Source organism: Rhinolophus sinicus, linkage group LG10 (genome assembly GCF_036562045.2).
Source record: "Rhinolophus sinicus isolate RSC01 linkage group LG10, ASM3656204v1, whole genome shotgun sequence".
In the NCBI taxonomy this organism is placed as follows: Eukaryota; Metazoa; Chordata; class Mammalia; order Chiroptera; family Rhinolophidae; genus Rhinolophus; species Rhinolophus sinicus.
The window spans coordinates 41529005-41549737 of NC_133759.1; the positions used below are offsets into that span (position 1 = coordinate 41529005).

At 42.1% G+C, this 20733-nt stretch overlaps 1 protein-coding gene across 3 annotated transcripts in view; it reads right to left on the reverse strand.

The window, feature by feature from the left end:
- The window catches only part of SYN2 (synapsin II), a 169489-nt gene that overhangs the window by 44240 nt on the left and 104516 nt on the right, over window positions 1–20733 (reverse strand). For all 3 annotated transcript variants that reach the window (XM_074312977.1, XM_019732629.2, XM_074312976.1), the window contains exons 2-4: window positions 5108–5165; window positions 3757–3848; window positions 819–975 (exon numbers count right to left, since the gene is read on the reverse strand). In XM_074312977.1, the coding sequence (XP_074169078.1) occupies window positions 819–975; window positions 3757–3848; window positions 5108–5165 (307 nt within the window). The remainder of the gene's footprint in view (window positions 1–818; window positions 976–3756; window positions 3849–5107; window positions 5166–20733) is intronic.

Here is a 20733-nt window from a genome sequence, read left to right on the forward strand (position 1 = left end):
GCCTCCCAGGTTCCCAGACTGGCCAAGAAAGAGAACACCAGGCTGCCTTCTTCCTCACATGGTAACTCCATTTATGTGAGCGGCAGTGCAACCTAGAGAAATCAAGGCTTGATGACTTTAGTAAATTACTTAATCTTTTCTGGGCCTCATTTCTCCGTAAAAAGGGATAATAATGATAATATCTTCCTTGTAAGGTTATTGTGAGGACTAAAGAAGATTAAAATAGGAAAATCTCAGAAGTTGGTACCATATAGTAAGTAGTTTTATACTCCTTACTTTCCTTCTTTAATTTTCATATCTCTACCGTGAAGGGCAGAGGTTTGATGATCTCTAAAGGCATTCCAGCTCATATAAGTCTCCGATTCACATGTTTGTGGATAAATCTCATTTTAATGTTGTTAAAACACTTGTAGGACTCTGTCACTAACACTCCTCGGAGATAGGTCATCCCCTTGGTCCCCACTGGCCTCAGGCCTTTCCAATAATTAGACCATTCAAAGGCAAGAAACAAGTATTTCTATCATTGCACCCTATGGCTGAGGGCAGAGCCTACAGATGTGTAAGGGCTTCTACACAGAATCTTTGTGTGATTTTGTTGTGAGGCCAAAGGTGCACTGTGCAGCAAAGGGGGCCGAGCCCATGACATCGGCGTTCTCTTGTGAGAGCCGGCCCTTGCCCTGTCCCAGTTGAAGCTCTTCCCCCATCCTCTCAGCCGGTACCTACTGCATCTTGTTTACCAGTGGTCCCTCCCGGGAAACTGGGAGAGCCAGAACCTGGGTCCTCCCCTCTTATGGGGGTTCGAGGGGGGGCTCACTCACCACCCACGGCTTGTCGCAGAAGTTGTAAATGGATTCCAGTGAGTTGATACTGGGGAGGCCCGCGTACTGCATGCCTATGACCAGGGGACGGAAGTCCTCATTCTCCGCCATGCCGAACGCGTGCTGCCGGATGAGCACGAAGTCTGGCCGGATGGACCTGGGGAGAACGGAGAGGCAAGTCTGCCATTAACCAGCACCTCACGTCATGCGTCACTTTGTCTCCCATTTCCAAAGCCCAAGACAGAGACGGGTCTTAGGGGCCACCTGGCCCAAGCCCCTCATTTTATTATTATTCTTTTACGAACTAGAAATGAGGTATTTGGCACATCTCGAAGAAGATTTGAGGAACAGATTTCTGAAATTCCCTTATTTGTCTAGGTTAGAGCGCCACCTTTTTCTAAGATACAAATGCCTTCAGGAGGAAAGAAACACTTAGACCCTCACACCTAATGTGAACAAGAATTTTCCCTGTCACTACGGGGCACTATGAGGGCTGAAGCTCCTTGTGGCTCTAGAGCTGGTGCTCCAAGGGGGTGCCAGCAGACTCTGAAGATGACACACTTGGCTGACTTGACCACCCTGCCATGCAGATCTCTGGTCTCAGGGTCCTCTTTCGACCCTGAGAGCTGCTCCTTAAAATAGGCAATGCCTTCGTCAGGCCCCGAGGAGAGCAAGGGTCCAGGCTGGCTGAGATCAGATGCCAGACTTCCCAATGTTATTCTTCCAAAGCGGACACTAGGGAGAAGTACAAATATTTTTTTTGCAGAACTGAGGTTGAGCAACAGCTACAGGAAGCAATGAGAGTACAGAATGTTCCCTTGCATGCATGGGAAGGCTCCCTGAGTTTCACCTCTAGCCAGCAGAGCTCCTCGCCACAGCTGCTCCACAGGACCAGGGCTCCTGTTTTCATGCCCTTACTCCTGAAGAACCCCATCTTCCCAGAGATTCAATTCTGTGGCAGCATCCACCCTCAAGGCACTAGGACTTGGCAGTTTCACACAGTGTGCAATGATCTACGTGGTTCTCAGCCCAGGTACCCACCCAACCCCACCTATAGCTCCAGCCCCACCCAGGCTCAAAGATCTTTTTTTTTTTAATTAAAGTTTATTGGGGTGACAACTGTTAGCAAAGTTACATAGATTTCAGGTGTATAATTCTGTAATAGATTATCTGTATCTCACATTGTGTGTTCACCACCCAGAGTCAGTTCTCCTTCCATCACCATATATTTGACCCCATTTACCCTCTTCTAGAGACCCCCTCCCCCCTTACCCTCTGGTAACCCCTAAACTATTTTCTATGTCTATGAGTTTCTGTTTCTTCATTTGTCTTGTTCTTTTGTTGTTTTCAGTTTTATATACCACATATCAGTGAATTCATATGGTTCTCTGCTTTTTCTGTCTGACTTATTTCGCTTAGCAGAATAATCTCAAGATCCATCCATGTTGTCACAAATGGTCTTATTTCATCTTTTCTTACCGCCGAATAGTATTCCATTGTATATATACCACAACTTCTTTATCCATTCATCTATCAAAGGACATTTTGGTTGTTTCTATGTCTTGGCCACCGTAAACAAAGCTGCAATGAACACTGGAGCACACATGTCTTTATGGATAAATGTTTTCAGATTTTGGGGGTAGATACCCAGAAGAGGGATTGCAGGAGTGGAAGGAGCCCTCTTCAGTCACTCAGGGGACTTCACATCAAGTCTGAATGGCATGTGCTGGAGCTGCTCTGACCTCCTGATGCCCCAGGTCTGGGAAACTGGCTCCAGCTACATGCCTGAACTCAAACCTTACATCCCGGTTATAGGAATGGAGCTCTAGCCTGTGGCCAGCTCTTGAGTTCCTACACTGGTACCTGGAAGGGGCTGCTTTATTCTTGCCAGATCCTCCCCGCACCCTGTCACCACCTGCGTGTGTGCATGCATCCCTATGACTAGCGCTACCTGCAGGTGGAGGAACCCATCATCTCTCTGTAGGATCTCCCTGAGCTCACTCCCTGGCTGGACAGACACCTCTTTTTCTGTGGTCCTCCTTCTCCAGGATAGACAAGCTCACATTTCTTGTTAGGTTCCAGACACCAGAGTTTTGCCTTTCCTGTCACTGACCCAGTTCCTCAGTGTCAGGGTACTGCAGATTGAGGTAGGGAAGAGAGTGAAGTGAAACTCTTCCTGCAGCAAGGCTCTGATATCTCAAGACCTGAAGCCACACCGAGCCCCTGGGAAGAATAATATGAGACTGTGGAAGCCATTTTCCTCCATCTGGCATTCTCGTCACCTCCCTCACAGAGCAGTTGTATCACGTCTGATCATGCCTGTAGGTCACCCAGAATACTACCTGGCATGTACGTGCTTTGTAATTGCAAATTTTCTCCCACCCACAACATCCCTTCTGAGTCGAGGCTTTCCTGTCAGACATGAGTTCCCAGGAATGCGGAGCATAGAAAGAACACAGGATTGGGAGTTAACAGAATTCACACAGGATACAGGGTTCTGCTACCAACTCACTGAGTGAACGTAAGTAAATCGATGGAAAATAGGAGGTTGAACTAGGTCAGAGGTTTTCAAACTTTTTTTTTTTTTTTTAAAGCAATGGAATCCTGTTTCCCAGGGAGAAATACATGCAGAGATAAAAGCACAGAGCTGCAGTGGTTGAAGTGGGGCCGGAGTCCTGGAATCCTTCTGACAGGAATCCAGTTACCTCTAAGTCTGCTGAGTCCACGCAGCTTTCTCTACCGCGGGACTAAGAGTTCCCTGAGGCAGAGCTGGTTTTCTCTGCCTTCCTACACCAGCTCCGCACAGGACACATTATTAAGTTCTATAGACTTATAGCACTTAATCCACTCCAGCACTTGCTTTTGAAACTACCTCTCAAAGCCAGAGATGGAACTCTCGGGACAGTGACAGTAATGCTGAGGACAGAAAGGGCCTTACCGGACAACTTTTGTGCCATTCCGGAGCACCTGCATGTCCACAGCATATGTCCCATCTGCGTGGGCCACCAGGTTGAGCTCTGAAAATTCTGCCTGGAAAGTAACAGCAGGGATTAGGAGGATAGATTTTATATTATGTGTTTTTTTATTATGACCAAAAAAAATAAATGAAAGTAACAGTAGGGGAACAGTAGGGGAACAGTCGTGGCTGCCAACCCCTCCACACAGCAGCCGTCGCAGCAGCAGGAATACCCCACCACGAAATATTTTATTTACAGTTTTCGAAGCATTCTCACAAACTGATTTTATCTAACTCTCATAGCAACTCTACGAGGCTGCAAGGACAGGAATAATTATCCCTGTTTCCCAAAGGAGCAGTGAAGTGACTTTTCTGGACAGAAAAACACTCATTGTTGGCAGTGACAGGAGCAAAACTCAGGTCTTCGGACTCCCGGCCCAGCACCCTTTGTGCTGCCTCTCCGGGAGCACGAACGGGAACCAGGGCAAACATAATCTGCATCAGTTTCAACATAAAAGCACTAGGTTTTAGTTTAGGCAACTGGGCTTTAGTTCTGCTCTGCCCCCCACAATTTGTGTAAGGCATTAGGCAAGTTACTTGTCCCCTCAGAGGGGGGACGGTTTCTCCCATGTATAAAATAGGGAAAATATTCATCAACCCTGCCTAGCTAACAATTTATTTTAAGACCTGAATGTGATCAGGGATAGGAAAGTCCTCCAAATCACAGCACACTGTGTAGGGCATGATAACTAACTGCTAATATTACATAGAAAATACAGGTAATGTTTAAACAGGACATCCCCTTTTTACCCAAATGGATCTAATTTCTATTTAGCATGAAGCAAAGACTAGAGGAAGACAAAAATGAGTCTTTCAGGACGTCAGCGCATTAAAACAAGGAGGTGTTCTTTTCTAAGTTCTCTCTGAAGTGTGGCCTCAGGCTCCCAGCAGTCACCGCACACCCGAAGGAGACAGGTACCTACCCAGGAGCACCAGCCACCAATACCATGGAGGTGTGGCCAGTGTCCTGGGAAGACATTCCTCTAAGGTTTTCCTCAGCCTGAGAACCCTGCAGTGCAAGAGGGCTCTAAGAGCCCCTCTAAGGATACGAGACCCGTGAAAAGAAGTCAGGAAAATTGAAAGATGCAGCTTTCAGGACCTTGTCCCATAAACAGAAAAGCCCCGGGGGAAAAGGGTGGGGTTGCGGATGTGGAGAGGCTAGAACCCAGGGCCAGTCACTGTACTTCTCTCGGCAGAACTGGGGGGCTCACTCTGTAATGCCAAGGGCGACCGGCAAGGACGCAGATGCAGCTCTGAGCTTCAGGTTGATTACCTGTTCCACTTTGATATCATAATCTCCGAGGACTTTTTTGCCCCGGAAGCACTTGGCCCTGGAAAAAGAAAAACAAAACAAAACACAAAAACCACAAATTAGTTTTGTACAAGTGTTTGAAGTCCGAAATTCACTATCACAAAGATGAGTCTACAGCAGACAGAACCCAGAATGACAGTCAAGAGACCAGGGTTAGGGTTTGAGCCTAACTCTGCGATTGGATCACCACAATTGAGAGCCTCAAGCAAAGCACTTTCTCTCCTTTACACTCAACTTACCCACCTATGAAACAAATCAAAGCACCTTTTCACTCTCAGGTTTTGTGATTTTATGATAACATCCCTGATCTTTTGGCTACCAAAGAAGTCTAGAAGTAGGACTTTCCCCAATGTTCTTCCTGGTAAAGACTAGGTCAATCTTTTATAGTTTCCTTATCTTCTCCCATCTGACATTTCACTCTGATTTTCTCGTTGATTTCCACCTTTGGAATTTTACTTTTAAAGAAACTGTTATCATTTTGCCTCTTTATACTTCCAAAAAGGGTTTGATGCAATTAATAATTTAAAAAGCAAACATACCCCAAAAGGATAAAAGGACAATTAAAGAATGAGAAAGAGTTCATTAACCAAAGGGGGGTGCGGGGAGGGGGGGGAGAGTAGGATATGAGGAAAGCTACTATAATTGAACACAAAACCTAGCCTGTATTTCTGAGCCATCAAGAAAAGGAGTTAAGCTGTTACACAGTACTTACACCTATGATCTTCCCATTTGGTCATGAGTCTAGAAAAACCTTACATGAATGCATTACTGGCTTTACAACCTCTTGTCAGCAGACTGTGTTTATGCTTATATTTGTATTCGTGCCTACTTTGCCTTAACCTACCTCCCTGGCATAAGATTTTCTTACCTGCCCACTTAGGCTGGTTCTCCATTTGTAAAAAGGGCCTTTCCACACTGTACCTATTCGCTAGGTCGGGCTTGCTTTCCCAGGGCTTGAAATGTCACATTAGCACGTTTCACTGGAGGTTTTCCAGACGTCCTTCTCCAAACTAAAGTGATAAACTAACATACTGGGCATCACGTTCTAGGAATGGTGTGCTAGTTGCTTTCAAGAACATCTCGTTTAATCCTCCTAATAACTTATGAGCCAGGGAGAAAGGTCTTCATTTTTGAGATGAGGAAACCAAGATTCAGAGGAGGAAAATGGCATAGTCAAGGTCATATGGCAAGTTAATGAGCCCAGTGCCCTTGGCACTGCACAGCACTGTCTCCCTCTGTGGATTCATTCTCTCCATCTTCACTCCCACCATTACAAACACTGACTTGTCATGTGGCTGCGTAGCATTCCCCCCCACCCCCCCATTTTCTTTCTTCCGCTCAAAAGGGACTTGATGTTGTGAGTACTAGTTCCACTACAAATACTTCCTACTCTGGTTCCTGTGAACTACCCAGGACGAGGCCAGGCTATTTCCTTTCCTCTCTGGGTTCTGGAACAGTCTGTTCTAGGAAGTTGTCATTTGTCCTATCCAAGTCCCTGGCCACCCTCAAATTGCTCCCCAGAGGCACGCAGCCATCCTGGGGCTCGATCACTGAAGTCCATCCCCCCACCTCTGCCCTAATTCCTTACTAAGCTTCATCAGCTTGTTTCCAGGACCCTGTTCAACATTCACAGCTCAGCCAGCCCCATGGGCAAGCAGCCTGTAGTGTATCCCATCCCTTTGACTACTTCCCATCTTATTTATGGGTTTAAATAATGGTCTACGCATGGCACTGTCACTGCTCTACAGGCCTTGGACTCTGGGTCTTCGGCTGTGACTATAAAAAGGAGGAATTAGAGTAAATGATACACGAGGTTCCTTGCTTGTGTTAGTAAGATGTGTCTACCTTGTTACCAGCAATGCTTTTTGGATGCTTCTTCCCATCTTCCTGCCTCTAAACAGCTCTCCTTCTGTAAGTCTCAGAGACATTAATGATAACTTCTCATTCTGTGTGATGGCTTGTCTTTTCAAAGCACATTCCGTCCAATTCTGAAGTAGACAGTACAGAGGGTGCTGTCTGTTTGACCAACGGGGAAACTGAAACCCAGAGCCGTTAAATAATATGCCCAAATCACAGAAGTGTTCCTAAGAGTTAAGCTTAGAACAAAGTTTATAGCTAGGGGAGGACATGCTGCCAAGTTTTTTAATCCACTCATTTATTTTGTGGGTTTTGAACACTAATACTGAAGTATATTTATAGATTCTGGCTGGGCTGTTCTGCCACTTCCTGCACCTGCCCATTGACCAAGTTGGCTAATGATACTGTTTTCATGCCTTCTCCCTACCCCCACCTCTCCAGTTATCTTAATGCCTTTTCCTTAAGGTAATTTGTCCTGTTAGAAATCTTAGTCTCTGTTTCCTGGCTCTGGGTCACTGACCTCTCTTAGCTGAGCCACAAGCTTATAAAAAAGGAGCCAGGATGGCAGGCAAATGGGGCACAGAGCCTTCTTCTGAAGAATGAGCACATTCTCCCAGCTCTGGGCCCTTGGATGTTTTGGTTCCAGGTATTTTCATGAAACATTTTGTAGCTTTACAAGCAAGTAACAGAAGTACTTCCTGATACTAAGAGAGCACTGTTAAGAGGCAGTGTGCTAGAATCTAGAAGGGTTCTGGATTACAGGGCTCAGGAATCACACTCTAAATGGAAATTCTAGCTATACTCAGGTGGGTATGTGACCTCAGGCAAATGGCTTAAATTTAAAAAAAAATAGTATGTCATATAGTTAAACCAATCAATCTACCTTCAAAAGAACATAAAAGAATAAAATGAAGAATTAGTTTCTCCTTTCCCATTCCTCTCATCACATATATTCCCCATTATCAGTTGCAAGCATATCCTTCCAGTGTGGGGAAAATGTGTACATATATTTGCATACATATATGCAAACATGCATATGGCACCATGTTACATAAACTCTTCTTTTTGAACTTTGATTTTTATTGCACTTAAACATACATCTCAGTGATAAGCTTTCAGCACGTACTGACGGACCTCTTTCTTAACAGATTCATGAAATTCCATTTGAAGGTCATACATTAACTTAACCAATATTTATTGGTGAGCACTTAGATTTCCAGTTTTTGGGTTGTTTTTGCTATTCCAAAACAGTGCTATAATGGCTTACATTTAAGAATATATCCATAGGATAAATAATTTATTTTTTCCAGCATTATTGAGATACAATTGACAAATAAAATTGTATATATTTAAAGTGTACGCCATGATGATTTGACATATGTATACTTTGTGAAATGGGGTTCTCACAATCAGGTAAATGAACACATCCCTCACCTCATATTTGTGTGCGTGTGTTGAGAATGCTGAAGATCTACTCAATAAATTTCAAGAATACAATACAGTATTATTAACTATATTCCCATGTTGTACATTAGGAGGACAAATAAATTATTGCAAGGAATAGACACAGTTATAGTTTCCACTGCTATTGCCACACTGCCCCCCCACCCCCCAAAATTATACCACTCCAGTGTTTAAAAGTTCAAGAAAGTTATTTCACCTCCCTTATTTCCCTCCACACACACACACACACACACACACACACACACACACACAGTGCCTTGCATAAGCTGGGCACAAAAAAGGTGCTCAGTAAGGCCTTTCTGACTTGCTGTCTTGTCAAATCAATCCAAACCCACCCCCTTGTGCTCAATCCTAAACAGAACCCAAGATGTACATCCTTGAAGCACAGACTAAAAATATCTATGGTGCCTGTGTTGTCAATTTCCCCCCATTGTAACATTTTCTTAACAAGCCTAGCAGCTGAGGATCTATGTGAATTTAATGGCTTGCAGCTTCCTTGATGGACCATCTCGCCTTATTGCTGAAATGAGTAGAGGTTTCTAGATTTAACTCTTCTTCTTCTTACTGAATACCCTCACCAATTCCCATCCACCTGCCAACTAGGGCTCATTAGGCTAAGGAGAACGATTTCAGAGACTTCTCTGCTAAAGCCACCTCCAAACTTGGTCCAAAGTAGGCAAGTCCAGCTTCAATATCCCCTCTTTTATGCATGGATAATAGAGAAAGGAGCCAGGAGAGCTGCGTTCAGGCTTAATTCCACCACTTCTCAGCGCTGTGATTTGGGGCAGAACTGTCCCTCTGAGCCTCAGTTTCCTCATAGAGAAAATAGGATTAATAATAATAGCAAATGTTCACTATATACCAACTACTATTTTAAGTGTTTTATATATTTTACCTGATTTACTAGTACCTGACTCAGGTTGTTGTGAAGACTGAATGAGGCTAGATGAGAATAACTGACATTAAAGTGTTGGAAATCTGAAATGCTAGGCAAATATGAAGTACCATTAGCAAAATGTAACAAACATTTATGTACCAGGTGTTATTGCTGTTTTACTATTACCACAGCCAATATGGCTTCTTTCTTTTCTGAACTTTCATCCCATTTATTGTCTGCTCATATTTGGCTCATAACACATCATCTGATACCACCTTTTAAACTCAGTTATCTTAATAATCTGTGAAACTCCTCTCCTACCCCCAGCCTCAGACCACTATGTAGTAAAGCTTCAAAGCAGGGACCATCCACATGTGAGCCCTGGATTTTCCAAAACATTTTGGATTACCATATTTTGCTGTGTATAATGCGCACCTTTTTGCCCAAATTTGTGAGGGTAGTACTAATTCCATACCTATATAAATGTTTTTAATTATTTTATTTATGCTTATGAATTAAAAGTGTAACTCTAGTAATCAATAACGATATCCATATGCAAAATAATACCCTAGAATAATACCCTGGTTTTGTTGAACTTACGAAGAACTTGCAACCACGAAGAGTTCTTGGCCTTCTATGATGCGTAAATATCGTACATTTGTTACCAGTACATAAAATTTCCTATACCTTCTGTTCTTGTGTTTTGTAATTATTTGTTATATAAAATTTCTTGTACCATAATATGTTAAAATGTAAATGCTAAAATTCCTTTATAATACAAAAAAAACAAGTACCTAAACATAAACAAATAAAAATTTGAATTAAAAAATTAAAACAAAAGATTATATTCCCTAAAAGTTTGGGCCAAAAATGTGGGTGTGCATCATACACGGCAAAATACGATGTGTCCTGTTGTCAGATTATATGCTTTGAGCTAAGGCCTGTACAAATATAATCATTGTATCTATAAATTTCCAACCTCTTCGCCGAGCTGTGTGCTTAGTAAATTCACAATCAGGCTGGCTTATTGACTGGAGACATCAGTAGTGACGGTTTTGGCTGGACAGATGTAGGAAATCAGAAGAGGCCACCTCAGGATTGAGTGGACTGAGTCTGTCTCTGTAAGCCCAGCCATCTTCTGCTTTCTTCTCACATGTGTACATCCCAGGGTGTCATGCTCTTTCTTCCCTCTCCTTCCCTACATGAAAATTTGTTCTCAATCCCATCCAACTGGAACTAAAGGACCTAAAACAGCCTCGAGTATAAATCCTCCCTAGGTGACTGAGGTTTGCATAAGAATAAAAACCTCAAGCTAGACGATGAAAGCACTAACAATACATTTGCAGGCTCCAGAAGGCACTTGGGGAGGAGAAGGCTTTCTTAGAGCTCTGCAACTGAGCACAGTAAATACTTAGCACTGGTCTGAACATTTACCTTTAACAAGGTGCTTAGTTTCTGGCTCGCACGGTCTCTAACTGAGGCCTTGTTATTTCAGGCAAGCATCTCTGGGCATCAAGAAGTTAGGAAATAAACTAGAAATAGTAGAGGACACTTATTTCTCACCCTACACTCAAAGGGTAAAATCAGGCCTGCTGGTTTTGGAGAGAATTTGTGAGCACCTGCCGCCACCTACTGGCAGGATGTGTACTGCAGACACGCGGTAGTCCCAACTCACCTACCAGTACCACTTAGCCCGCTGAATAGCCAGATTGCACTGGTCCACGGACATCCCTCCTGCTCCTTTGTTGCTCTGACATGCCATGGCTGAAAATGAATGGTTTCTCTTAAAAAGTGTGTGTCTACACACTCCAAGCTAAATAGTTGGCTTTTTGCAATCTGTAGGAAAAAAAGCTATGGTTTGTCAGTAAATTAAGCAACAATTTACTGAGCATTCAGTGGTAGGTGCTACAAATGTAAAAATGCATTAGCAGATGAGAAATAGAGAAAGCATAGTCTACAAAAGGAGACCAATATCTATATGGGTAATTGCTAAGGTTTCTTTCAACTCTTACGATTTATAACTAGTATTCACATTTCCAACTTTCAACCTTTTCCTTTAAAAAACACTTAAAGCACACAACTAAAACAACAAAAAATGTCTAATCGTTATATTGTTTTGTACACCTGAAACTAATACAATAATAAATACATAAATAAAACAAAAGTTTCATATAGCTCAGAAAGACATACAGTGAAAAGTAAGTTTCCTCTACCTTCAAGAAGCGCACAGTAGAGCGCAGAAGCATAAACAGAAGATCATAACACGGGGTAGAAGTTGTAGCAGGAGTATAAACAAGGGACTGTGGGAACCTAGCGGAGGGAGTTCTCTCTGCCTGGAGAAGCCTGGGAAGGCTGAGTCTTCACGGATGAGTAGGAATCTACCACATAAGCAGAACTGAAAGGTGAAGTTTGCAGAGGCACAGAGGCTGTCTGAGCACAGAGCCCTGCGCAGACCAGCTGCCTGCAGGGAAGGCCACTGTGGGCTGAGCAGTGAGAGCTGAGTCTCCTGAGAAAGAGAAGAGACAGACTGGCAAAGGGCTGCAAATGTCAGGCTGAGTAGCTGAAACTTAATTGGTAGCCTACAAAACAATTTTTTAAAACTTTTTATTGTAGAAAATTCTCTCCTCGACAGTTATCAACATTTTGCTGATTTTTTTCATCTATCACCCTCAACTACTGTTGTTGGGACTATTGTTTTGGAGTGTTTTAAAGCAAATCCCAAATATCATGTCATATCTCATAAAATTAAATATTATCTCTAACTGATAATGACAAAAGTTTTTTGTGGCAAAACATAGATAACAAAATTTGCCATTTAACCATTTTTAAATGCACGATTCAATGGCATTAAGTAAATTCACAATGTTGTGCAACCATCATCTTTATTTTTAAAATATTTTCTTTCTCCCAAACAGAAACTCTGTAGCCAATAAGCAATAACGGCATTCCTCTCTCCGCTCAGTCCCTGGTAACCTCGAGTTTACTTTCTCTCTATGAATTTGCCTACCCTTGGGTAATGACTTTTAATAATTAATAATAATTTTAACAACTTTACTGAGTCTGCACAGGCATACCTCATCTTACTACGCTTTGTAGATACTGCATTTTCATCAACATTGCGGCAAGACATTATGACTCCACCAGCAAAAACATTATGACTCACTGAGGACTCAGGTGATGGTTGGCAATTTTAGCAATAAAGTATTTTTACATTAAGGTACGCGTGTTGTTGTTTTAGACATAATACTACCACGCACTTAATAGACTACAGTGCAGTGTAAACATAACTTCTATATGCACAGGGAAACTAAAAAAGTGTGTGTGACTTGCTTTATTACAATATTCGTTTTATTACACTGGTCTGGCACTGAACCCACAATATTTCCCGTATGCCTGTATTCAAGTTTTCCCAACTGTCCCCAAAAATACTGTCAAAGATTTTGAGCAGAGACATGACATGATCACAGGTGCCTAAGCTCTGACAGAACAGTGTCTGGAATGCAGAAGAGACTGGAGGGAGCAAGCCAGGGCTCAAGATCATTTGGGAAGCTGGTGCAGTAACGAGGCTTCGGGATTTGCTGTTTTACTGGCACACGGCAAACCAGCAGCTATTGGACAGCACTTACCTGGCAGCTCAACTGACCACTTGATTGATTAGGCCCAGTAATCTAGCTGGGAAATGACAGTGATATTAAAAAACTGAATTTAGTGAAGTGATATAAAGTGGTATAGGTCTCCTATTACAGATGTTCTGGAACACAGACATACATGAGAATTATAATAGGTAGGACCTTACATTGGTAAAGGGGTTCTTACCTCAAATTTGGACTTGTTATCTAATTCATGAACCATAAGCTTTCTTTCAGTACATGGAGAAATGCTGTTATGGATAATTGGTTTAGGAATAAGAAACAAAGAATAAGAAGAAGTGAACACTTTTCTGGATAAAGGCAATGTTCTGTGGCTGGTCCTTCATGTCATTAATTCAGTGATTAAGTTGTTAAATCAAATGCTCTGCAACTAAGGCACAACTTAGATAGAAAGCAAGCTGCATGGTGTCTTAGCATTCGTATAAATGATCTGGAGGAGCGTGCATGGGGAAATTGCCAAGTTTGCAGATGGCATTCGGCTCCTCCAGGGATTAAAATGCCAAGCTGATTAGGGATAAACTGAAAGACGATGTGGACGTGGGCAGAAAAGTGGCAGAGGAGTTTTAATGTGACTAAGTGTAAGAAAACATTCAGGGGAAATGATCTTATCAGAAGATCATGAGTGTTCAACTACAATCCAGGAAAGGAAGTTGAAATGACAGAAAATTGTTTTCTTAAGACATCAGTGCTGGGAGACGTCACAGACAAAACACAAAAAGACTGAGAGAGCAAAAGGTGAAAAAATGTTGGTCTTCATCAGAAAGTTTATCGGAAACCCAGAATAAAAAAGGGTTTCTTACACTCTAAGCTCATCTTAGACAAGCCTAGTACTTTCACACTGTACTTGTGATACAGAGTATCAGGTCCACATATCCAGACATTTGGAAACGACATGATGAAAGTAGAAATAGCTCAGAGCAAAAACAGAACAAAATGAAAAGGGCGTGATTTTAGCAAAGGCTGAAATAAAGAGTCTTTTTCAGTCTGTAAAGGTAAAAATCCAAAAGGGACAGAAGGTTATGACAGAGGGAAAGAGAACACTGAGTGACTATTCATACATCATTCATCCCTGATTATCAAATTAATCTCACAATGCTTCATACCATACAGGAACGTCATCTCAGTGTTACTGGTTTTATAGGAAAATGAGGCTCAGATAAATCAAATTATTTGCTTAACAGTAGCAGTTAGTAGGTGGCAGAGCCAGCTAGTAAAATTAAATTTCAGTGCTTCTGATCGAGTGTAGAGACTATACTTCTTTAGATGGGGACAGTGCTCTATTCATTTTTATATTCCCAATGTTTGGCACATAGTAGATGCTAAGGAAATGTTTATGCAGTTATTAAATTGAATACAGCCAGACATTTGGAGTTTAATATCAGAGAGGGCAACCATGCTCAGTCTGATAGAGTCCAGGGCTTATACTCGTAGCTCTATGAGGATATCAACTTAATCCTTCTCCGGAGTTTATAAAATTCCTTCAAGTGTTCTACAGGAAGGCTTCAACAGCCTTAGGTGGCAGATGAGACTCCTTAAGAAAAACAGCAATCTCAAAGCTCTGAAAATGACTAATTTCTGAGTAAACACCCCAGATGTGACTTTAGTTGGGAACAGCAAATCACTTTTTTCTGAGCAGATTTTCTGAAGATCTCTATTTTGGGGAATAATTAAATGATGCAGTATCACAAGATAACCAAATTATCAAATACAGAAAAAAGAATCCTGTAACTCAGGAGAACACATGATGGAAAGATTGGATGCATTTGTCTTAATTATAGTGGAACTACAGAACAGAACGCTTTGCAGTCATGGGACAGATTCTCTTTCCATGACTGTCTTAGAAAATTAAATCAGGCTGATTTGATATCGGAGCAAAGTGGGTAAGTTATAAAGTTTGCTTTGGAGAAACATCGAGCAAATATAATTTTCAAAAAATATGGATTTATTTTATGCCAGATAAATAGGGATCCTAGCACTGACAAATCTCCAAGTTTAACTCCAGTGTAGGGTAACAAATCTTACCTACAATCACCACTACCAACCATCAATGCTGTACATTGACAACCAGCAGTCTAGATACAAAGAAACATCCTCTATGATCTGGCCCTACCATTTATTTCAAGCTTATCTCCCACTATTTTCCTCCTGCGGGACTGACTGCTGCAGAGTCTTTGTATGAATTAGAAAAAAGCACCCCTTCCTCCAGGGGAACAAACACACTCCTGAACCAGGGGATTTGGCTTGGCAAGCAGAATGTGGGGCTGTGTTTCACCCGCACCCCCCACCCCGCCACGGTCTCCCCAGTCAATGATGAGTGAACAACCTCCAGAAGCATGTGCAGGAACCCCGTGCTACTAATACTATTCAAACACTAAATGGTATTATTACATCCATCTACCATTGAGACATTCTTTCTCAACTACCTCTCGTCAAACTAATGCCTCTGTGCATTGGTCCACTCAGAAATCACCCCTTTCTCACAATAGTGTAGATATGGAAACAACCTAAGTTACCTGTCGATGGACAAATGGATCAAGAAAATATGATACCTATATGCATACAATGGAATATTACTCAGCCTTAAAAAAGGGAATCCTGCCATTTGCAACAACATGGATGAACCTGGAGGTTCATCTTAAGTGAAATAAGCCAGACACAGAAAGATAAATATTACGTGATATCACTTATATGTGGAATCTAAAATAGCCAAATTTAGAAGCAGATGGTAGAATGGTGGTTGCTAGGGGCTGGGGGAGAAGGAAATGAGGAATGTTGGTTAAAGAGTCTAAAGTTTCAGTTATGCAAGACGAATGAGCTTTGGAGATCTAATGAATGCACGGTGATGAGAGGTAACAACACTGAATTGTATACTTGAAATTTGCCAACAGTTCTCAGCACAAAATTTGCTAAGTGTTTGCACCACGCACAAAAAAGGTAACCTCACAGGCTTTTCATGTATCTATTGAGGTCATATTGTTTTTCTTATTACAGTTGCTGGTGTGGTGAATTACACTGATATTCAAATGTTATATGAAACTTGAATTCCTGGGATGAATCCCATTGGGTCAGGATGCATGATCCTTTTTATATATCATAGGAGCCAACTTTAAAATGCCGTTAAAAAGTTTTTGCATCTACCTTACATTGTTTTGTACACCTGAAACTAATAATAAAATTCAATTAAATGTTTAAAAATTGTTGCATCTATGTTTATTGGGGACTTTGGCTTGTGGTTTTCTTTTCTTGCAGTGTCCGTCTGGTTTGGTGTCAGAATAATAATGCTGGGTTAATGGAATGTGTTGGGAAGTAAGAGCTTTTGTGGACTTGTATTACCTCCACCACAAGTGTTTGGGAGAACTCACCTATGAAGCAATCATGGATTTTCTGCTTTTCTTCCACTTTTTTCTCCTGGTACAAATTTTACGAATTATTTTAGCATGTATCCTAAAGCTTATTAAAGACCACTTGAAAAGTAATATTTTTAAAAAGAAAAAGGAATCACCTCTCTCCTCATTAAGGTCCAAAACAAATTCTACCTCCCTTATAAAATCTTCCCTGTTCTTCCCTCCTGCAGTGGTTTCTCCTTCCTCTGAAAGCTTGGTCTGAACCTCATTCACTTGTCCGTGGAAGTAGACAGTTTAGCATCACCCCCTGATTTCTCCTGTATGTGTGCCTCTTCCTCCCTACAGTATCAGAAGCCCCTGAGGGTACACGCTGTCTTATGCTTCCTTCCTCGTCCCCAAACACTCACTGTCACACAAAGCATACCTGGGATAGTTAATGTCATGTGTTCACTTGACAGGGCAACGGGTGTCCAAATAATTGGCTAAACATTATTCTGGGTGTGTCTGTGAAGATGTTTTCTGGACGAGATGAACATTGAATCAGATTAAGTAAAAGCAGACTGCCCTCCCCAAAGGGAGTGAGCCTTATCCAATCCATTGAAGGCCTGAATAGAACAAAAAAGTGGAGAAAGGTAGAATTTACTCTCTCTGCCTGACTGTCTTTGAGCTGGGACATCTGTCTTCTCCTTCCTTTGTATTTGGACTCATATATTTACACCATCAGCTCTCCTGGTCCATAGGCCTTCAGACTTGGACTGAAACTAACACCTGTTCTCCTGGGTCTCCAGTTTGCTGACAGACCTTGAGACTTTGCAGCAACCTCCATAACTGTAAAAGCTAATTTCTTATAATAAATCTTTCTTTCTTTCTATATAGTCTAACTATATTCTTTCTTTCTTTCTCTCTCTCTCTAGTTATAGATAGATGATAGATAGATAGATAGATAGATAGATAGATAGATAGATAGATAGATAGACTGTTGACCCTTGAACAACATGCAGGTGAGGGGTGCTGACACTGCACAGTCCAAAACCCCATCCGCTGACTGAAAATACATCGACTCTTGAACAACACAGGTTTAAACTGCGCAAGTCCACTAATACGTGGATTTAGATATATCGACAATATACATATATACTACCTATTTATTATCTATATATTATATTTATATTATCTCTAGATATAAGATAGATGATAGATAGATAGATAGATAGATAGATAGATAGATAGATCGATCGATCGATCGATCGATCGATCCTTGGGCTGCTACAACGAAATGCTATAGACTGGGTGCTTAAACAACAGACCGTATTTCTCTCAGCTCTAGAGTCCGGGAAGTCCAGACCAAGGTGCCAGCCTAACAGCTCCTGGGAAGACCCTCTTCCCGGCTTGCAGAGAGCCGCCTTCTTGCTGTTTTCTCACATGGTGGAGAGAGAGAGAGCACTGGTCTTTCTTCTTCTTATAAGGATACCAATCCCATCATGGGGGCCCCACCCTCATGAACTCATCTAAACCTAATTATCTCCCAAAGGCCTCACCTCCAAATACCACCACATTGGGAGTTAAAGCTTCAACATATGAATTTGGGGGGTGAGGGGGGTTGGGGACACAGACATTCAGCCAACATAACACCCTTAATAAAAACCTATTGCTTGATTCCTGGCAGAGGACACGCACCCACCTGGGACTTGAGGGAACAAGGAGCCACAATACATAAGACAGTATCACACAAGAATACATAATACTGTGTGTTCATCAAATGCCAAAACAAACAGCCATTTACACCCTTCAGCTAGAGTATACACTCCCTGAATCAAAAAGAAAAAGAGTACCTTCTCTACGTGTTACAGAGAAACAAGTTATTCAAACCGACTCAGAAGCTCTGCATTTACTCAATGGCGGAGTGGCATGGCATAGTGGAGAAAGCATTTTAGAGCCAGACTAAGCTGGGTTTACAACTCAGGTCCTTAACTGACTTCCTGAACTTGGGCTCTTCACCTCTCTGTATCTTCACCTATAATATAATGATAATAGCTATTCCTAAAGTTTGTTAGATTTAAACGACTCAGCCTTTAATGCAGTCCTCAAACACACTAAACTTACCATCTCTTTCGGGCTTTTGCACTTGCTGCCAGATATAACCTTCCCCCATGTTTTGCAGGGTCTCCGCTCCTGCTCCCTGCATAAGCCTGTCATGCAGGGTGGCCTGCAGGGCCTCTAGTCCTGCTCCCCACATAAGAACACAGGACATGGTGAGGCCAAAAAGGAACACCCACGGAGCCACAGATAGGGGAGTCACACCACTATAGTCTCGCTGGCGGCTGGGTTGGAGACACAGGAAGTAGGAGCCACACTATCTGCAACCTGCCATCCACTTCTTTCTGCCAACCAACCTCACTTGCTAGCTGCAACCCGCCCGGCTAACCAATCCGCTCTTGCTAGCTCAGCCACCATCTTCTTGCTAGCCCCCATTTGCTGCTAGTGTAGCCACGGCAGTTATATTAGTGGCCAATGGCTCACTGGTTACAGCTGACGGCCAACTAGCCACCGCTGATGGCCATCCGATCACAGTTGATGGCCATTTACTACCTGAGCCAGCACCTTTCCACGTGAGGCCGAGAGCCTGGAAACTGCACTCCTGGCTCTGTCCCCACACCCAGATCTTTCTTTGCACGATTTAAGTCTCAGCTCACACATTACCTCCTCAGTGATGTTTTTTTCTGACTACCTGAGCTAAGGTAGTCCCCTCTCCTCCCAGTCATTTTTTCTACGTTATCTTCATAGACATTATCTTTATTTTAAAATTTCTTTGACTATTATTCATTCCCCCAACCCAAATGTAAGTTCCGTGCCAGTGGGGACCTTGCTGTCATAGTAACTGCTGTGTCAGTCATATGCCCAAATCTGTGACAATGCCTGGGACATGTTAAGTGTCAAAATATTTGTTAAATAAAAAAATTTACTTGTTGAACAAATAAATAAATCTCTAGCACAGCATCCATCCACATATTTTAGGTCTTTTTCTTCCCCTTTTTTTAATGTAAAAATCACTGGGTTAAACAATGTGCCTGTGTGAGTCCTTTGAAATGGAGAGCATTTCAACAAAATGGATTCATTGTTGAAATGCTGTTCAGGCATTTATAAATTAGACATATGGTCATTTATTCCAATGTGTAATGAGACCATCCTCTTTCTTAATGCTGTATTTTAGATACAAATCAACATACCGGTTATTAAAATGTTTATATAATAGATTTTACTCTCAGATGAGACATGAATAACACATTCCCTTAGCCACCTAGGAGGGAGAAATTTTGCTTAGAGGCTTTGTATTTATGAGGAAACAAGCCCAGAGAGAGGAAATGCTCGACGAGGTCAAGGTCAAACACCTAGTTAGAAACAGACCATATTCCCTTTCCATTCTACCTCATTAGAGCACGAAAGGAAAATCTCCCCAAAATGGAAGACCATTAGAATTCAACAGATATTCCTAAATGATATTATAGGATGTGAAAACTGAGGACCTGATTTGCATTCAGAAAGCTTGTGAGATCGTTTATGATAAGGAATATAAATAGCTAAACATTATGGAAGTACACGAAAGTTTTATTTATTTTTATCACTTTACTGATGCATTGATTCTGTTTGTGATACTGCATCACCCGGGCATGGTTCACACAGCAAATCACTAGAAGGAAATGAAACAAGAGGTCTCCCCTCATTCTATTAGCGAAGGAGACTTGACCCTCTTTTCCTGGTCCCCGTGCAAACTGCCGTGGCTGGTATTACCAGCCTCCTCACCACCATGGCTCCTCAGAAACATCCTTGTACCTCAAGGCAACAACACTTTGGATTTCCAAATCCAAACCCAGGTGGCACATTCCATTCTACAATTTTCCACCTGGCACCAATTCAGGGGGAGATATTATTCATCAGAATAGGCACTAATGACTGAACTTTGGCAGGCTGGGAGAAGAACTGGCACTGTCCTGGAAGACACATGCCACAGGTTCCCAGATGCACTGAAGCTTAGCAACATGGAACCACACACACTCTAAATGGAGAAATGGGCTTTAGATACCAGCCTCTCACTTTTACAGGTGAAGAAACTGAGGCTTAAGGAGAAAAATGGTCCAAGGTCATATGGTGGGAACCCTGTGGGAACGCTGATCTCTTCTCAATCCAGTGCTTTTTTCATTACACCATGTTTAGTCCAGAATGGATCTGGATAGAAGTTCATGCCTTAGTATAGAAGTGAAAAGATCTATGGTGCTGTTCTGACTCCCTCCTCCTCGCTGAATTTGCCCACCCTTTCAGCGACCTCCATTTATCCATTCAAATGCTCCTCACATTCAACAAGCCCAAAAGAATGGTTTAAAAACTACCCTACACTGA